The 21595-nt window shown below is 37.2% G+C and overlaps 1 protein-coding gene across 3 annotated transcripts in view; it reads right to left on the bottom strand.

Annotated features, from left to right (window-relative positions):
• The window catches only part of cntnap2a (contactin associated protein 2a), a 498604-nt gene that overhangs the window by 176076 nt on the left and 300933 nt on the right, over window positions 1–21595 (bottom strand). For all 3 annotated transcript variants that reach the window (XM_047349232.1, XM_047349233.1, XM_047349234.1), the window contains exons 13-15: window positions 15461–15580; window positions 14439–14554; window positions 11296–11380 (exon numbers count right to left, since the gene is read on the bottom strand). In XM_047349232.1, the coding sequence (XP_047205188.1) occupies window positions 11296–11380; window positions 14439–14554; window positions 15461–15580 (321 nt within the window). The remainder of the gene's footprint in view (window positions 1–11295; window positions 11381–14438; window positions 14555–15460; window positions 15581–21595) is intronic.

Raw genomic sequence — 21595 nt, 5'->3', positions numbered from 1 at the left:
CAGCACCAGAAGCGCCTGACCTGGGCTACAGAGAAGCAGCACTGGACTGTTGCTCAGTGGTCCAAAGTACTTTTTTCGGATGAAAGCAAATTTTGCATGTCATTCGGAAATCAAGGTGCCAGAGTCTGGAGGAAGACTGGGGAGAAGGAAATGCCAAAATACCAGAAGTCCAGTGTCAAGTACCCACAGTCAGTGATGGTCTGGGGTGCCGTGTCAGCTGCTGGTGTTGGTCCACTGTGTTTTATCAAGGGCAGGGTCAATGCAGCTAGCTATCAGGAGATGTTGGAGCACTTCATGCTTCCATCTGCTGAAAAGCTTTATGGAGATGAAGATTTCATTTTTCAGCACGACCTGGCACCTGCTCACAGTGCCAAAACCACTGGTAAATGGTTTACTGACCATGGTATCACTGTGCTCAATTGGCCTGCCAACTCTCCTGACCTGAACCCCATAGAGAATCTGTGGGATATTGTGAAGAGAACGTTGAGAGACTCAAGACCCAACACTCTGGATGAGCTAAAGGCCGCTATCGAAGCATCCTGGGCCTCCATAAGACCTCAGCAGTGCCACAGGCTGATTGCCTCCATGCCACGCCACATTGAAGCAGTCATTTCTGCAAAAGGATTCCCGACCAAGTATTGAGTGCATAACTGTACATGATTATTGAAGGTTGACGTTTTTTGTATTAAAAACACTTTTCTTTTATTGGTCGGATGAAATATGCTAATTTTGTGAGATAGGAATTTTGGGTTTTCATGAGCTGTATGCCAAAATCATCCGTATTAAGACAATAAAAGACCTGAAATATTTCAGTTAGTGTGCAATGAATCTAAAATATATGAATGTTAAATTTTCATCATGACATTATGGAAAATAATGAACTTCATCACAATATGCTAATATTTTGAGAAGGACCTGTATATATATATATATATATATATATATATATATATATAAAATAAAAAAATCATTGAATAGTCACCCTTATAAAAGAGGTCTTGATCTCTTATCTATCTCTTATATATATATATATATATATATATATATATATATATATATATATATATATATATATGTAAAATAAAAAATAATTGAATAAGAAAAATTAGAAAAATTCCAGGATTAATTTTGCCTCCAAACAGCATGGCCAAACCAGTAGCCTAACATTTTATTCTTAAAAGATAAATAAAACAAATTTAGTCTTATTTTATGTCAGACAATAGGAAAATGTATATGGTTTTTATACAGTTTATTTTAACATCTGCATTACAATATATATTATAAATGATTATATTATAAATTACAAGAGAAATAAAAGTGATAATTTCCCAAAGGAAATCAATACAATTTTAGATTCATTTGAACAATATTCAATGTGTTTTATAGAACTTAAAACCTAAACATGATGCTGACTGCATGTCTACGTGTAGTACAAAGCCAGTGCTTGGAACCCAACCAATTTAAATAAACTCTACCATTTCTGATAAGAAGACTGGTCAAAAATCCTTAAAGAAGGCTAACAGAAAACATGTCGTTGTATCTGGAACTTGCTAACGAACAATCCACTGCGGGTGTATGTAGGTTTATCTTGAAAACGTCAAAAAATCAATGCTGGTGAAAAATAACATCCGCAACCATCCTTTCAATTTATATTTATCAACTTTGTGATTTAAAACTTGAAAACTATGCATGGTTAGTTTTTAGAAGAATGCCACTCAGATCCATCTGATGAGGAGGTTATGACTTAAGCAGATATTACTTCATGCAGTCATCTCCCAGACCTTAGAGAAATTCACTGTAATGTTGCTCGCTGACAGTTGTCTCCAGCTTGTAGGTTAAGGAACATACTAATTACACACATGCACTCAGGTACAGTGCTTATTTGTACAGTTTCATTTATGCTTGACAGGAAATTCTTCACACACACAAAAAACCGAGAAATATTAAATGTTCTTTGATATACAAGAAGCTTTCAGTACACTAAAGTGTATTTGTGTCTCATATGAGATACCCTCTTCGTACATGTCATGCCTAAGGCCCTTCTTTAAGCACAATCCATTTCAGAGAGATTGCTTTTAAAGGGAGATGAAATAGGGAAGATAAGGGAAAAAAATAGATAGCAGACAGAAAACCAGAAAAACCTAGACAAAATCAAAATCAAAAAAGGAAACCTTTATTCCAAGGTAGGTAATCAATGTACATGAAATATGCTCTGTATTTTGAGTCTGAGACTATTAACAAGATAATTGTCTCAGACAGGATTGTAATGCAAACAATGGCAAAAACAAAACCATTAGATAAGTGCTCACAATGCAATTCACTGAGTGTTTCCTATTGTATATGGATAATGGGCTCCCTTGTAAGCAGGTTGTATTGACTGATGTTTAATTTTGGCTGAGGGGAGTAAAGGTAGAAAACAATTATCTGAAAGCACGGGCCTTCTCAGAGATATGCTCTGAAAAAGCCTGTAATGTGAGGAGTTACCAGTTCTAATAATATGTCCTAATTGAAACATCTACTTGCTGTAAAGTACATGACAGTAAAATGCAAATGTAATTAATTACATCATTTTGACTAATACTTACATAATGTAATCACTTAATTGTAGGTTAAATTTAAAATTGACTGACAAAGAAAAAGACAAATGGCTAACGCAAACACAGAAGGCTCTTTACACCCCATTTTCTTTCAGTTAATTCAACACTTTAGACATATTTACACCCAGAAAGACCACCGATTTCAATTAATCACTTAATCCCAAATACACCATGTGAGCCTGTGTAATTAACTGCACAGCAACAAGTAATTTGGACGAATAGCAGAGGGCAGTGGGGTAACATTAAAACAATTTTTATTTCAGTTTTAAAAGCTCTGTGTCATAGAGGTTCACAAAGAGTTTCTATTCTTACAACAAAATGTAAAGAAGTGCTTTAATTATTTGTTGGGTAAGGCCTTATGATAGTAATGAAGCTAACACCAAAATACTCGGAGGGAATGTTCCCCTAAAAAAACCTCAAACTTAAAAGATTTTAAAGTGGATCAGTAGTGAGATTTTTAGCCTGACTTGCTTTAGCATCTGATAACTATCAAATCTGTCACTATTTTCTTAATCAAAAAACTCTGCTGCACGTAGTGTGTTTGGTGAACGTCTAAACATTTAACAGGTACTCATGGACTCAGGACCTGATGGTGCACAACTGCTGTCTAGATCTCTAGATACACTTAATTAATCACCTGACAACCCACAAGGAGCAGAACCAGGCAATGTATGGCCTCCAAACTACAATCTTTTAGAATTAATGGCATTATTAGTAGATGTGTCGCCTGTCTAGTGCACATATACCGATTTTTAGCACAGGGACATGAGGCCAGGATGTGCAAAAGTCTGGAGCTTGACCAGAATGAGTAACATAGGGTGCACTGTGAAAGTGCTAATACTCAAACATATGCAAGCACACAGAGAGGTACAAAATGGGAAAGAAACAAAAAATAAATAAAAATTATTACACAAAGGTACACAAGGTAAATACTAAAGATTTAATGACCGTTAATGTTGTCTTCCTAATATACACCATAAATACCCTTCATCCTTGGATGTGAAATAAATAAGAAATAAAACAAAATAATAATTTACAAACCAGAGCTCGTTATGATGTTTTTGAGATTGAAAGAGAGAAACACTAAGATAAACAGAAAAAAATGTTTCCAAGAAAAATGAAAGGCAGACGAAAGAGATGCTATTCTTGCAAACGACTAAGCTCCCAGTTTAATGTAGCCTAAAGTGTTATACTACTTCTTTTTGACACTGACACCTGTGCGACTGCAAACTGTAAGTGCTGCACTCAGATAGACAGATACACAGTTGGATAAGAAACATGCCTCAGTCAGTACAACATATGATAGCATTATCCCAGGCAATGACGCATTAACGATCAACAGAAACCAAAGGGAGCACTTTATGTAATGTAAATGATCTAAGCATCTCTGCGATGGATCATATATTGTATCCCTGTTTCTTATGCAGTCTGTTCTGCTATATATAATTTTAACTCAGAAATAAACTGACCTGTTTCCCTAGTAACACTCACATATGCCTACTGTTCTCTCTTTATGTCTGCACAGATTTTTTAAAGGTCTTCTGTCAAAAGCATCTCTCCCACATTTGTTCTTCTCACAACCACATATTTCAAAGTATTTTGTTGGTATTTTATGTGATAAATCCACACAAACTAGCACATAATTGTGATAGGAAGGGTAAAGGAAACTTTACAAAACTTAAACTTAACAAAATTTATTTTACAAATAGAAATCTGAAAAGCATTTGTTTTCAGCCTGCCAACTCAATAGCACAATACACAATACTTTAATACTTGCTTTCAGTATTTAGTTCTATCTGTCTTTTCTTCAACTTTGACCAAGCTTCCCTTTCCCTGCTAAAAAAGCATCCCAAGAGCATGACATACTGCTACCACTATGTTACACTGTGTTACACACAATGTGTTGTGTAGCTTTTTACCACACATGTTGATTTGTATGTTTTCCAAAATGTTTGTCCGATCTGAGCAAACAATGTATTTCCACGTTTGCTGTGCCCCTCTACATGGCTTTAGATAAAAACAAACAGGACTTCCGATGGCTTTCTCTTAAAAATGGGCTTTCTTCTTGCCACTACTCAATAAAGCCAGCTTTGCACATTGCGTGACCATTACCTGCCCTGTCAACAGATTCTCCCTGTGGAATTGTGGATTTCTACAGCGCATGCAGAGTTTCCATTGGTCTCTTGGTTGCTTCTCTGATTATTGCTTTCCTTGCCTAGCTTGTCGGTTTAGGACACGGAAGACAGAAATTTTGGTGCTGTGCTGGTACATTTACATTTTTAAATGATGAATCACACACTTCTTTCTGAGATGTTCAAACTTTTAGAACCTTCATGATAAATTGTACTGTAAGGATTATGATTATTGATTAATTAATATTTATCAAAAGTCATAATTTAAAAAAAATCACAATTCAGGAAAATAATTTCTTAAACAAAAATCATTACTTACAAATAGAAATCAGAGATGCCCTCTGGTATTGTGGTTATGGGCTCAAAGTTCTTAATAATTACAATTAGTTATTCATCACTAATAATTGATAAATTATTACCCAAAACCACTAATTGTCATTGTTTATTCAACCGCTGCACCGAAGGTGGAGGAACTTCGACCTTGTTTTGACAGATAAATCACTCTTGCATGAAATAAACACAAACGATTCTCTTAATTATATATATGAAGATTTATTGAAGCCAAATAATTCTGATATACCATTATTCTGGTCCAAAACCTTCACCTAACTAACAAGCACCGTTCTACACAAAGGGGATAAAAATGACTACCTAACAATATTAATAATAATATTTTTGCAAGGCACTACTGATTTGCTGTGCTAAGTACAAAAAACAATGTACACATCTGACTTTGTATCTTTTTACAACTGTCAACTACTTCAGATAAACAGTACATAATGAAAAAAAGTGCTGGCCCAAAAGCTCCAGCAATCTTGAAGAAGGGCTCATTCTCATCACTACATGTAAAGTAGAGCAAGTGTGAGACAATAATTTAATGTTAATTAGAAGCTTCTCTATACGGAGTAAGAAAAGGAAAAGAGCAGGCAAGATGGGAGGAGTGGATAGCATGAGAGATGCCTGAGGATCTGAGTAATAGCTTTCTTCTCTCTTGTCTTTCAGTATATTAGTTTATGTTTCCTTTCAGCCCCTTCTCGCTTCTGGCTCTGGGTTCTTTCTAAAATTAATGACACTGTAACCAGAACATTAGTTGAGTAATGAAAGACATAGCTCTGCAAGGGGCACAATATACTAATAAAAATGGATAGCATAAAATCTAAAATCTAAAAAGATGTTAACAGTGAGATAATCTAAAAAAATGCAGTAAAAATACATGGCCACTGTTGAATATTTTAATACTTTTCCATAGCAATAAAACTGTCTTACAAATAATTTCAGTAACTGTGCTAACTTGTAGGCCACACCAGAGGAGAGTCAGCAGCATTCACTGAGCAATACAGTGGTTGGAGAATGCTAATTTTCCAGCATAATGACTGACAAAAAGTTTGTTACTCAGCTGAATACATGCTAGCTTTGTTCGCAATTCACAGCAGTGCACTGTTATCGGGACTTGTTACATTTGCAGAAACAAGAACTCAAGACTAAAAGCCAGAGGAAAAGGAGAGAAAAGCTATTGCATACCACTGCTGCATTTGCAAAGGTTAACGATGAACATCAGAAACCACAGATGAGAGAAAAAACATAAACAGATGGTTAACCAGTGCTGACGAAGTGAAGTCATTAGGGTTGAATGCAAGACATGTGAGTATTTGAATGCATATGTGTGCAGAATACGGCAATGGTTGACTTGACTATTACTTGTGAGGCAATAATTGAGACCAGAGGTACCAAAGGAATTGACAGGAACAAAGCCACGCATACACACAGCCTCATTATCCTGAACCACACTCATCTCTCATCTCTTGTCACCCTTGTTTCTTTTTCATCTCCTCCTGTGCTTGCCTTGTTTGTATCATATACACCCAGGGCCAATTTTCAACCTTCCCTATTCTGTGCATAGTTGGTTCAGGGAAGACTTCACATCAGAATTCATGAGCTGTGACTTGCCCAGGTCAAATTGTTTTCAAACCCTCTAGTTGAGACATGGGTTAGAAGGTGTATGTTTAATTCATTGAAAAGTATGAAAATATTAAATTGAAGACAAAATCTGTTCCTTGAATAAAACATAGTTACAGTTAATGTTGTAAAAGAATGGACTTATTAAGCAAATCACAATATTAGAATCTTGAGTCTGTTGCTTGCTACAGAGGAGCTGTTTTGCACAGAATGCGACTAGTATGAAGACAAAACAAGAGTAACAAGTCCTCATAACTTTATTTTATACGTTGTAAAATTCTCCTCTAATTCTATCTATCTGTCGTATCATATACGTCTTTCTTTGCTGGTCACTAATGGATTCACAGCCATTAAACACACAAATGTTTCACAATTACAGTATATAATGTAATAAAATAATAGCCCTTTTTATAAGAATGCCATTCTTTTGCTGTCAACTTGATGAGCGATGCGCTTTGTTGTACAAGTGGAAAATGCCAGCAAATTAGTGCTGAATGTGAGCTGCATACTTTTTCAGTCAGTGAACTACAGTTCACTGAATAAATAAGCTCCTTTACTTGATGGAAATACTTTTTCCCTATTAGCCTGTATGCTTTAAATGTTTCTATCATTCGCCTTAGGGAAAGGCTGAGAAATAAAGAAACAGCACGCACTCTGACAAGTTAAAACTTTTATAAGGCTGTGTGTGCATTTGTGTGCACGACTCTCAAAATCAAAATCGGATCTGCATGTGTCTGTGTCTGAGTGTTTGCCCATTTCTCATTTTTTGATCTTGTACGTTAATCTGCATTTCATTTCTAGACTTTAGTGGAACTCTGTTTTAGTTTGCATATAGTCAAGGTTGCATAAAATGACCTGGTTAGTCTTCAGAGGACAACAGGCAGAGCAAGCATTTTCATCTAAATATACCCAGTAATGGCAAAAAAAATATTTTACAAAATGTGTGTCTAGAAACTTTTCAACACTAATCCATGATTTCCTGTTTCCCTGAGGTATACATATATACTATATGAGACACGGAAGTTGGTTTCTCTCAGACATGCTTCAAAACAAATAGGACAAGAAGGGCCTTTCAAGCAAGACAAATGTGTGTTGATCTTCATAAGTAAAAAAGTAAGAAAGGGGCCACTTGGGCGCGGCGGTGGAGCAGGGGCAACATGCTTGGCCCATATTCAGAGGCTTCAGTCCTTGATATAGCCTGTCGTGGGTTTGACTCCCGACCCAGGCGACCTTTACCTCATTTCTCTTAACTTGGCCACCACCAAGTTAAGTAGGAATGAATTGCTGTTTGTGTATCCGGTATTCATTCATAAACGGGGTAATTAAGGTTTTTCTTAATGAGGCCTACAGAAGCAAACTGTGTTCCAGAGAGTTCCCAGCAGAGACCCTGTCTCTACAACACCGAGTGGAGCGGTTTTCCTGGTCTGAAGGAAGGACAAAGGTACTGGAACACAGCACACTGCTCTGCGTGCAGTTCGGCCTGGGCCGGCAGAACTAGCTCACCCCACAGCTACGAAGGTTAGCTGCAAGCTTTGTTCACGGTGGATGCTTTCCTCAACTTCATCACCCCGGACAACTTCTCCTCAGCACGTTTCACTTAAGAGGTAATGTTTGGGCAGAGAAGGTTAGTTTAGAGGTTAGCCAGCCGCTAACAGCTAAGAACATGTGCTCGCCCACTTTATGAGTCTGGTGAAGATTATTTATCCAAAAGGTTTCATTCTTAATAATATTTATTTAAATATTATTTAAATAAATAAAGGCAGCTAATTAAACACCATTAAGACCCATTCATCCAGAAAGGTTTGGTTCTTATTCAAAATAATATTTACTTAAATATTATGTTACTATTTCCTTAATAATACTTATTTTAATATTATTGTAGAAAATAAAGGCAGCTAATTAAACACTGTTGATAATTGGCCATGCAGAAGGTTGAAATTATTAAGCAAATCATTCTTTAAAATATGATTTTATTAAAATAATGTTTTATCTGATCTTTCATTGTGAATGGTTGTCTAAAGGTTTGCTGATTATTGCCTAAGTTAGTTCCAAGACTAACTTAACTTCATTTCCAGATTCTTCAAGATAATCCTTGGTTCTCAAACATAAGTAACATTCCAAGGTAATGTTGCATCACTCTTCCAGTCATGGTTTTCAACCACCTTTGATTCACTTGTTTATATTGTACATAACTCATTAGTCTTCCATATTCTTTCATTTTGCTTGGTAGTTTAATTTGGTTGTTTTAGCATAGTAAAGAGTTTGTTGATTGAAATATGTTTGACTTGAGTTGACTTATTTTTGTTACTAAATTCTTGTATTTTAAGAAATCGCGTGAATTAATTCTGTGTGTGTACAGAGTTTTACTGTTCAATAATGTCAGAGCTTGGCTCATCCCTTTCAATTTTGCCCTAATACCATCGCCTTATTGGGCTGGTATTCACAGGACAACCCTTAACAGACCAAAATATTATTTAATAAAATATTAAAGTATTAATATTAAAAAATATATTCATATCAATAATCACAGCATTATAATAATAGTAATGGTAGAAACAGTGTTCAAATTGAGTTAAGAAGACAAAAACAAGGTGATGGGATAGAAAGTTTATAATTTAAACAAAACACAAGAAGTAAAATTGAAGTTGAAGAAAGGGAGGAAGGCGACTTGAGGTGGGTAATGGGATATGAAAAAGTACAAAGAGAAGGTATAAAAGATAAGTTGGAAGCAAAAAGAGAGAAAAGATGGAGGGAAATTGATAAATGTGGATTCTGTAGAATAAATGAAGCAGCGGAGAGGGGAAGAGATGAGATGGAAGAAGGAACAAGGAGGATGGAACGAAAAATGAAATATTACTGTGTCCAAGTCGCGTCTTTTTTATGTGTGTCTGTGCACACGTCAGCACAGATCACTCTGGTAGTTTCGAGTTCCCATCCTGTGAATCAGTGAATACTGAACAGAATGTGCCTGCGGACGGCGAATGTGTTTACGTGAGCCAGGGGATAAAATAATGCTAAAATGACAGAATAGGTGACAGAGGTGAGAAAGGGGTCAGACATTTAGAAAAATTACTGTCAGAGATTTTAAATTAGGTGTGCTGCTGGTGGCACAGTATAATTCTTGTTTAATGGCTCATTTAGCTTCAAAATGCCATTCCTGGGCTAATAGACGAGATCTGGATGGAAAGAAACTGGAAGCGGTGGAGAAGCCAGTGTATCTGCCTATTGTCCATGCGTGCTTGTGGCTCACAGTGGAAACGCTGTTGACAGTGTAATTTGATGAAAGCTGACAGGTAATTTATGAAGCATATTTTTGGGTAAATGATTCTTATTGCTCCTACTTTTTCCGTCATTCTAGACTAGTAATTGGATTTCCCTAACTTTCAATGTAGTGAATTAGGAGTAAACTAACAATGAATGTCTGCCTGGCTGTATGCGCATCTGTGGTGGCGTGAGTATGTCCTTATGTTGGTATTTTAGGTGTAGAAAGAAAAAAGGAATATTAGGGGTGTGGACTTTGTAGTGTGTCGGTGTGTGTTTGTATGCACATTCTATGTGAGTAGTTGAATGGACCATCTTTCATTGCTGTGGAAGCTAATTGCAAAGTCTTGGTCTACTGCACTAAGACCCACGTATTACTAACCACTTTTTCTTTATTTCTTTCAGTCAATCAAGGACCACGGACACAATCGTATGCATTAGCACAAAAAGCAATTACTATGTTTGTAAGGACTCTACTATAACAACACAGCCCCTACCCTCTTTTTTAACATTTGACCATTAAAAGATCAATCTCATTCTTACCCTAAATGTTTTAATAACCACTTAAATCTGTGGTCGTTTTTACTTTCAAAAAGCTGAAAGACCCCACTTCTTCTGGCCTCCCAGAGGTTCTGACCTCACAAACATAGTAAAAAAGCCACTTTGCACACATTAGACTGACACATCCACCATAGTCCCTTTCATCCCTCGCACCCACTTTCTCTGCTTTTGCTCTCTTTATTTGCTAGAAGTGTTTTTGCTTTATGAAGCTGGTCTCAAAAGTGGGTCAGTGTGGTCATGCTCTAAGCACCCTAGTGTGTGTGTATGTAAATTTGCATAGAATGCTAAATGTTTTAACCAACAGGAAGCAGATCTGAAAATGACTACAAGCTTGTTATTATCAGTGAAAAACGAGAGTGCACAAACACAGATTGTACATTCATTGGTGCTTGTCAAAACCTTCCTACCTGCTGCACACAAAAACCAAACCTCATAGGAAGGAGCAATTGAACACACCAGCTTAACAAATGCAAAGGAAACTAACATGAAAACGCTACTAGGCCTGGATCAAGCACATCAGAGGCAAAGTGAATCCACTAAAACATTATGCAAATAAAAGAATGCCAAATTAATCCAGTTTGAAGACGTATTCTAGACTCATCTGAGCTGTTTCAGTTGTGAAAGTAGTTCCAAAACGATGGTTCAAACACGAACATGGGAAATATATGTACAATTAATCCTTAATCACATTCTATAGGTGATAAAAAAATATTCGTTCTCTAAGCGTGCAATCTTGCCAACTTGTTCTGGAGTCTGTAGTGAATGACGATGCCATCTTCATCCCTTACCTGGAGTGTTGAGTAGTCGGGACATGCGACAGCCGTAGATGATTTGCTGCTCGCAGTGTTCTGCACTGGTGGTGATGGCTGTCACCTAGAAACACAGGCAGGGATGTATATTTTCACTTCATCTTTTTCAACCAGACACGTCAATTTCAGTTAACAACAAAATGAAACACAAATTCTAAAAAAAGGAGTTTAATTTGACTCCTGAGTCCCTTTTACAATTAAATGCTTGAAAATTAAAGAAGCCAGTAATAAAAATGATAAAAGAAAGTGCTTTCTACTCAAACAGTGTCATCTCTTGGTTGTTTTTTAAATATTACTCGTGGTAAAAAATAGTTACTCCTCATGGGGCACTGAAACATGTGAAGTTCACCCACAGTTGGCTTTTTGACCAAGAGTGACAGCTGCAATCTATAACCACTCAGCAGAAAGATTAAGGTATCGACTCCTAAATGCAAGAGAGCAGATTCAGGCAACCTGAGCTGTATTTAGAAGAACCCCAGCAGACATGTCATACAGGGATGAGGTTAAATACTCATTATGTTAGTTTATCACAGGGTTATCCAGCTGATTTAGCTTGTGTTACATTTCTGTAAAAAGCATAATAAATGATGAGGCTGTTTATGTGGGATTTTAGGATAAATTTCACATTTGTAGCAAATATGTTCATATGGTAATAGTCTTTTTTAAAGTTGCAGACATACTGTTATTTAAACAGATCTGCTGCCATATCTAAAAATCCCATTTCATGTGAATCTAAATGTGAATAAATAAAGCAGTCAGTCATTTTCTTCCGCTTATTCCATAGTGGGTCACGGGGAAGCTGGTGCCTATCTCCAGCAGTCTATGGGCGAGAGGCAGGGTACACCCTGGACAGGTCGCCAGTCCGTCGCAGGGCAACACACAAACAACCATGCACACACTCATTCATACACCTAAGGGCAATTTAGAGTTACCAATTAACCTAACAGGCATGTCTTTGGACTGTGGGAGGAAGCCGGAGTACCCGGTGAGAACCCACGCATGCACGGGGAGAACATGCAAACTCCATGCAGAAAGAACCCCGGCCAGGAATCGAACCCAGGACCTTCTTGCTGCAAGGCAACAGTGCTACCAACTGCGCCACCGTGCAGCCTAAATAAAGCATATTTTGGTAAATATTAAGTCCTGTAATGAAATTACATCACTCTCTTTTTAGTAAACTTTTTTCAAACTTAATTAGTGCCTGACCATCTTGGGCTGAATCTTTGATGCTCTATACACAGCCCATCTGGTATGTATGACCAAGTGGTTAAATAATTATTAGCTGAATTAATCAGAAGATAATCCACGACCAGTGCAATGTCAGCCGCCCCAAGGTCCCAACATGCCAAAGTAAGACACAACACCTGCACAGCGTAGAATGAGATCGAGTAAGCTCATCATCAGATCATTGCTTTGGGTAGTATTTAAATGGATTATATAGTAGGTGCAGGATACATTGATTCTTTAAGTTGATAAGCTTATGTGACTAAATTTCCTGATATGCCAAAAACAAATATGTGGCAGCCTGGTTTAGTTGGACATTGAATTAAGTATGTTACGGTATTAGATAGTTATGAAGGTAATGCTCGAGTGTTATTTACTCAACACTACGTATATTTTCAATATCTATGCTAATAAAAATGCAGGACAGATACACAGAGAAGCTTTGTTGCAGAGAGAGGCATCAAGTTTTAAGATAAATCCATGTGATTAGTATGATGCAGACTTTTGTAAATTATACTAAGAGTTAGAACCCCAAGCATCTTTTGGGCATGTAACTATTATCATCACTGCCAAGAAGAGGCGGGGATGTACTGTACATATTTTTGTTTTCCAGACAAAAAAAACAACCAAAACAACAACTTAATTCTAGATTTTAGAGCAATATATTTTCACATGAGAAAGGATATAGAAATGGATAAAGTCAGTATTGTTTTTTTATATCCTGCACTACCTTCCTGCTATTGTTCCCTAGTGTGTTCTTACTTTGTCCCATTCTTTCAGGTTCATAATTCTAAATGGCTGACTGAAAAGCAGCACCATTCTCGTATTGATGGAATAAAGCTTGATTAAACTGCATATTTTTCAGAAAAAAAGAGATATAATTTGTTTGGGCTCAGGTTTAATTTAAACAATAGATAGGAAACATATAGACAAACCCTTTATTTACATATGTGCCTTTATTCCTTTGTGTACAAAGCTTTCATAATTTCAAAGGTGGTTGCTGTCTTTGTCCATTGGGATGTCTTCTTCAGGTTTTAAGTAAGAATCCAATTCTAGAAAGTATTTTACCAGTGAGAAAGAAAAGCATTTATTCAGAAAAAGCTCAGAAGAATTCCTAACATTGAGTAAAATGTTATTAAACAAAGGTCTAAGGGTGCATGTCGTTTTTAAAAATCTTTACATTTAATCATGTAAGATGCCATAAATTTTTGTTGGTAATTTACATTTCATTATATGATTAAATCTATACATCTGTAAATCTATAACTTTGCAGAAATTGCATATGGCAACAAGGACTTAAAATTATTCCTTGAGTGACTCAAATTACTTGATTACAAAAAAATCCTTGGGCAAAATGTTTAATTTTGTGCTTTCTCTAATTGACATAACCACATGCTGTTCAAATGACGCTTTATGTGAGGTAATAGGAAAATCTAAGAAAAGGACGCAGAATGCCATAGGTTTGGAACCATTTTAAACAAGAGAACTGAACATACTGATTTAACACAACAAACCCTCCTGAGAATAAACAAAAACCTTTAACTTAATACTGCAGACATCCTGACAACTCATCTCTGGACAAAGGTTTTCATGACCAAGGTGACGGTTTGTTTTTATAGAAAGTAAATGTTTAAGAAAGGGTTTCTCATACTGTAAATGAATAATGCATCACTGAACTGTGAGTTCTGATGTTTTAAAGGGTGCCACATAGTGTTTATTGTAGATTTAAGTCAGGGCCTCAATAGAAAAAAGGTTGGAAACGCCTCTCATGGTGCACAGATATCTTATTACTCAAATAATCAATGATCATTCAATAGAGTGCTTGGTATTATAATATTCCATAGCTGCATTCTATTGGCAACCCAATACTTTATGGGACTACAGTCTGTATGTGTTACCTGATCCATAGAGGTACTGTAGTTGACTTGTAGGATAGTCCGCCTGTCTCTGCTCGAGCCAGTGATGGATATTCTGGGTGGCAGGTTGTTCATAACAGTTGTCCACACTTTGTCTTCTACACATACACACATGCAAAAACACAACACTCAATCATAAATCAGAGCACATGGACAACATGTTAATTTCATAAAATTTGAACTGGTGAAATGCTGATTAATTAAATGCACTAAAACCAAAACATACAAATACACTTGAACCTGTTCTATTTATATGCTGTTATTCTAATAGCTATCGACAAAGATAATATCTGTCAATGCGATGTCGCTTTTCCCCTTTACCTTGCAGTTATGCAACTTGAGACCTAAATAGACACTTGTATTATATTATGGTCTGAACTAGGCACTTCAAAATGTTACTGTTCACTTGCACTGCCATTCATGAAATGTACAAGTATGGGCTTCAGGTCTCTGAGGGGTCTGAATTTGTGTAAGAAAGACTCACTTATAACATTCCAAAATTTCTGGGGCTTGTGTGAGTGTGCGATTCAGCATGACTATGGGGCCAACCAGTGGGGTGCAGTGACATTTCATCAAAAGTCTTGCCTTTGCTCTGCTTGCATGCTCTGCTGTTCCACACTATCTCTGTATTCAGCTGTGTGTGTGCAGGTGCTCATGAAAGTGTGCAGGTGGGTGGCAGTGTACCAGAATTGTCACTTGGAATGTTTGAACCCTCTTAGATTTACTGAATAGCTTTGTTTTGATCTATGTTTGTGCTTTCTGTGTTGAGGTACACATGTTTATGAGCATTTGTGGTTAATACTCCTTAAAATGCCAGAACCTTTGTGTGTGTTGCCATGGAAACCCCAAGTTTAGTAGGTTAAACCTGTCACTTTCTGAGGTTAAAAATGAGCAGGGCTGCAGAGTTTTCTTCTTTCACCGGTCACTGGGGCTGGAAGAATAACAGTGGGAAAAACACACTTTGGCAAATGTAGAGCATTGGTTGAAGTCATTACCATACCCACCTGTCATGTTGCAGTTGACTTTGAAGGGGCCAAGAGGTCCGCTACCATCTGGGTCAATCCAGTAGGTGTCAGATGAGCGACCCAAATGCTTATAAGCCTCACATGAAGGCTCATGGATGGCTGCAGCAGTACAAAAAACAGAAAAAAGAAAAACATGAGCCTTAAAAGTGAAAGAGGATTATTTAAAAAAATAAATCCCACTGAAAGCCTACAACGAGCTTCCAGTACACCGCAACATATTTTATATGTTAAATGGAACATTAAAAGTCTTCCATTAAGTCCTGTTGAGATATGCTGCCTCTGGACCATATAAACATTTTGTAATAATGGCTCAAAACAGCACTGTTGCTGAAATCAAAAGATAAAGAGAGAGCTTCGACATTTAGTTAGTGTTCCAATTTTTTTGCAATCGAGTAATGAGAAACAAATGTCTGCTGATGGGTTGAAAGAGGAATTGATGTATATAGAAGAATAAACATTTTTTCATTTTCTCCTACCGTTATGCAAATAATTGATATTGTTGCTTCTCTAACTAGCATTTCTCTTCAGTGTCTGTCAGGAAATAGTGTCTTGTCAAGGAGGTTGTGTAACAACCTCCTTGACAACATATTGATGCAAGGTTGGTGTTGATCTTCGCAAAGCAAGGCTGTAGTAGTACAGAGAAAAAAAAAATTGATTCATGTTGACTACTCAGGAACTTAACGAGAAGTTGTTTTTTTTAAAGGTTGCCCTCTGTTAGCTCGGCATGTCTTTTTTATTGGGTCTTCTCATGTGCACAGTCTGCCTTTTCTTTTATTCTTTTCTCCTCATTTATTTATAAAATTTTTTTGACTACTGGATTATTGATGTTTTTGTCTACAATTTTCCCATTTCTTTCCAGACATTTAGAGAAGTAGCTGCTTGTTTGGAAGACAAGAACTTCTCCTGCTGAGTTATCTCCAAAGGGCCAAAAAACTCTTTGAGCTCGTTGCTGTAGTTCAAAATGGCAGCACCTGAGTCGACAGAAGTACCTCTAGACAAAGAAATTAGGATAGAAAATAAGGAAAATAATCAGTTTGTTCAACTAACCATGGTTAAAAACAAGGGTGACAGTATTTTAACTACAGTCACTAGATATAAACCATTTGGATCAAGAATGAAAAATAGGTATTTGGATTCTGAATTTTCAGAATCTGTGAGGTCTGTGCTGTCTGCAGATGCTGTTTGTGTGTGTACAAGCTGCCGGGAGGGCAGCTAAGACCAAGTTTTGCGGTGACGGCATTCTGTGGAGTTTGATTACTTTCTGATTCAACTGCTTGTAGTTTCAACTGTGTTTGGTGTTTGTAGAGGTGGTTCATATCAGCTTTTAGCCAAGAGTCTGACGTTTTAGAGGAAACCATGCATGTCTATGTTTACCTAAGGGAAGGAAGAGCAATGAAAATAAAAGAAAATAGAAAATAAAAAAAGTACTCCCCCTCCCCAGTTTGTGGGGGATGGGTAGGAAGAGGCTAAAAAATTCAGTTTTTACATCACATTAACATAACCAGAATTCGGCTGTTGCTCTCTCTGTCCAATGCACTAAGACATGCTTTCACAACATGCCAACTTGATTACTGTCGTGCCCTGCTTTCTGGTCTTCCTAGAAAGAGCATAGCTCCACAAGAGTTATTACATAATTAAGCTGACAAGGAGCAGAAAGCAAGCTCACATCACATTGATTTGTGTCTGTCTTAGCAAAAAACTTTCACTGTAAAAGAAAACCTCTGGTCATGACAACATAAGAAATATCAAGCAGTTTAGAAATTTTGTAGAAACATTGTGCCCTGCCATGCAATGCGTCTACCACTTTCTCCTTCCTATCCTCAGTTTCTCCCTATTTACAGGGTTCACCTCTCAGATCAAACACATTAATATCCTCAGCTTGTTGTCAATTTATTGGTCAACTGATATGTCTGTCAGATCTGTCACCTCTAATTTTGTTGCAGCAACAAGTGATGAAATCTTTTATCTTTTATCATCATGCAGCATGTCAAGAGATATAATAAGTTCAAGATGGGAGTGTGATATATTCAAGTGCTGTACGATCTTTGATGCTGCACAATGTGTGCCAGGCTGTAGTCCAACCTACAGGTCCTTCTCAAAATATTAGCATATTGTGATAAAGTTCATTATTTTCCATAATGTCATGATGAAAATTCAACATTCATATATTTTAGATTCCTTGCACACTAACTGAAATATTTCAGGTCTTTTATTGTCTTAATACGGATAATTTTGGCATACAGCTCATGAAAACCCAAAATTCCTATCTCACAAAATTAGCATATCATTAAAAGGGTCTCTAAATGAGCTATGAACCTAATCATCTGAATCAACGAGTTAACTCTAAACACCTGCAAAAGATTCCTGAGGCCTTTAAAACTCCCAGCCTGGTTCATCACTCAAAACCCCAATCATGGGTAAGACTGCCGACCTGACTGCTGTCCAGAAGGCCACTATTGACACCCTCAAGCAAGAGGGTAAGACACAGAAAGAAATTTCTGAACGAATAGGCTGTTCCCAGAGTGCTGGATCAAGGCACCTCAGTGGGAAGTCTGTGGGAAGGAAAACGTGTGGCAGAAAACGCTGCACAACGAGAAGAGGTGACCAGACCCTGAGGAAGATTGTAGAGAAGGGCCGATTCTAGACCTTGGGGGACCTGCGGAAGCAGTGGACTGAGTCTAGAGTAGAAACATCCAGAGCCACCGTGCACAGGCGTGTGCAGGAAATGGGCTACAGGTGCCGCATTCCCCAGGTCAAGCCACTTTTGAACCAGAAACAGCGGCAGAAGCGCCTGACCTGGGCTACAGAGAAGCAGCACTGGACTGTTGCTCAGTGGTCCAAAGTACTTTTTTCGGATGAAAGCAAATTCTGCATGTCATTCGGAAATAAAGGTGCCAGAGTCTGGAGGAAGACTGGGGAGAAGGAAATGCCAAAATGCCAGAGGTCGAGTGTCAAGTACCCACAGTCAGTGATGGTCTGGGGTGCCGTGTCAGCTGCTGGTGTTGGTCCACTGTGTTTTATCAAGGGCAGGGTCAATGCAGCTAGCTATCAGGAGATTTTGGGGCACTTCATGCTTCCATCTGCTGAAAAGCTTTATGGAGATGAAGATTTCATTTTTCAGCACGACCTGGCACCTGCTCACAGTGCCAAAACCACTGGTAAATGGTTTACTGACCATAGTATCACTGTGCTCAATTGGCCTGCCAACTCTCCTGACCTGAACCCCATAGAGAATCTGTGGGATATTGTGAAGAAAACGTTGAGAGACTCAAGACCCAACACTCTGGATGAGCTAAAGGCCGCTATCGAAGCATCCTGGGCCTCCATAAGACCTCAGCAGTGCCACAGGCTGATTGCCTCCATGCCACGCCGCATTGAAGCAGTCATTTCTGCAAAAGGATTCCCGACCAAGTATTGAGTGCATAACTGTACATGATTATTTGAAGGTTGACGTTTTTTGTATTAAAAACACTTTTCTTGTATTGGTCGGATGAAATATGCTAATTTTGTGAGATAGGAATTTTGGGTTTTCATGAGCTGTATGCCAAAATCATCCGTATTAAGACAATAAAAGACCTGAAATATTTCAGTTAGTGTGCAATGAATCTAAAATATATGAATGTTAAATTTTCATCATGACATTATGGAAAATAATGAACTTTATCACAATATGCTAATATTTTGAGAAGGACCTGTATGTATCTGTTTTGTTGTTACCTCACAAGCCCTTCAGACTCACCAGGTCTTCTGAGAAGGGTCTTATTAAAGTAAAAACTAAAACAAATGGAGAGGAATTATTTTTTCATTACAGCCCTCACTTAAGGAACAACCTTCCTGAAAACCTGAGAACAGCTGAGAGTTTAGATGTTTTTTAAAGCAAACTAAAAATGCATCACTTCAACTTATCTTTTTTCTTGAAATTTAGTATATCTATTTTACTTTTCAATCCATGATTAATTAACTTTATTTCTTATTCTTTTTATTAACTTTTAAGTACAATTTTATTGCATTTGTTTGGTTCGATTGCATCTTCAGTTTGACCTGGATACCTTGGATATTTACAATCATTTTTTTTCTACTATTTTAGATGTCATTATAAATAAAACAAAATTTTATGTTTTATCCAAATTTATTTGTCTTATATTGAAGTACATTTCTAGTTTTAAGAGTTTTAGTATTTGTATATGTTCTATATCTGTCTCTAGTGTTTTCCCACTTCTGACTACTGTTTAACTAGTTGCACATTTTATATGACATTCTGGTAGTAAATAGTTATTATACTACTTGGTTTAGCATTCCTTTATGTGATATGGTTGTTTGCATGAAATATCCTTTGATTTAAAATTATGTGAAGCACTTTGTGTTACATTGTACTTCTTGAGAAGCGTGATATAAATTAAATCTGACTAAATGATTGATTAATTTCAGCATGAGATTGATACAGTCAGAATAGTAATCAATATGAATCTAAACTTAATATGATTTTTAAGACCTGCATTACAGCTAACAAGATTGTAACTCAACACTCAAAAACATCTTTGTTGTTGTTTTTTTGGGCTCTAACATGGAAGATTACAGATCATAGCTAACTTTTCAAATCCATCAGATACTTACACTGAAAGGCAAATAATAGTTAATGTTGTTTGTATAAAGCAATTTGAAATAATAACCTCTACCAGTGTCCGCATCAATAACTTAATTAGATATTATTCTATGAATCTAGCTATTTGATAATCAAGGGGCAAAACTCTAACCAAATGACAGGAATAAAGCTGGAGGAAATCTGAGATCTGCTGCAAATTCCAGAAACCAAATGTTGAATCGTGTCTGCAACTAGAATGATACTTTAGCACTCTGCTGACCTTCCTGGGTATAATTCTTTCTTGCTTCAGGAGAGCACTGACATTTCAAAGCAACGTGCTGTTTCACAGTAACAAATGAACCACCTACAACCATCTCAACCAATAACCAGCCCCACCAAGGCAAATGTTTGGAGTCCTGTGCCTAAGTGGTTGCTTTGAGAGTAAGGAAGAGAATCATTCATTCTTTCTGTCTGCCCACGTCTTACTGGCTGAACCCCAAGATTTAACCTACAACTGTACAGTTTTACACATGCATTCTAGTCTGCTTTGCTTCTGGCTTCCTATCAGAAACAGGGGCGCAACTATCTGCTTTCTGAGGGGTATGCAGACACATTATAGGCAAGTGTATTACTCCCAAGTTCTATAAGTTATCTGTTTTATGATTCTACATCTACCTAAACAAATGATTACTGTCTGAACAACAAAATAACCAAAAACCAGGTTCTTAATTTTTCTTGCATGATCTGTTATATTGTAAATACTGACCTGTACACAGTTTCTAGACAATGTAAACCTGTCATTTTACTAGAAGTAGGTTTAGTTAACCTGAATATTTACAAACCTCTTCTTGATACACTGACATAACTTACCTACTGTCTTTCAACCACTTTGAAAATCTTTTGTTCATCCCTACATCTTTATACTTGTCGTTCTCCCTCTCAATTTTCTGTTTTGTGCCCCCAAAAGCTTTATTTGCTGCCTCTCCATCTTTAGCTCCCTTTTATCAGATGACAGCACAATACATGAAAGCAATTGTGCTGCGGAGCGTTCTCGAGGGGGCTCGCATTGGAGCGCCTATAGTGTGTGTGTGGGTGGTGGGGTGTGGGTGTGGGGGTGGGGGTGTGAAGGAGCGGAGGGTCGCACTATCAGTGACGTGTCTCCGTTATTGATCATATCAATCACACATTCACAAATGTCGACTAAAAATAATTTCCCGCAATCGCTTTGGCGCCCCCTCTAGTGTAGCACCCCCAATGCACCGCATATAGTGCATACCCAGTTTTTGTGCCACTGGTCAGAAATATTGGTACAGTATGCATTTATTAAACAATGTACACATATCTTTATTGGTAATCTGAATGTGAGCTACATTTATATTGTAATTTGTATCCTGAATGCTAGCCTTTAGTTTTTACATCATGAAAGAGACACTAAACCATTGTGTCTCTTTCATGATGGAAAGACTGGAATATGCATTCAGTGAAATGAGCTGCTGAACAACCAACCGACAAGGACTAAAATATTTACCAGC

Source organism: Girardinichthys multiradiatus, chromosome 21, assembly GCF_021462225.1.
Source record: "Girardinichthys multiradiatus isolate DD_20200921_A chromosome 21, DD_fGirMul_XY1, whole genome shotgun sequence".
NCBI classification, from domain to species: Eukaryota; Metazoa; Chordata; class Actinopteri; order Cyprinodontiformes; family Goodeidae; genus Girardinichthys; species Girardinichthys multiradiatus.
The sequence above is the reverse complement of the archived record's forward strand: the minus strand, read 5'-3'. Positions and strand labels throughout refer to the sequence as shown.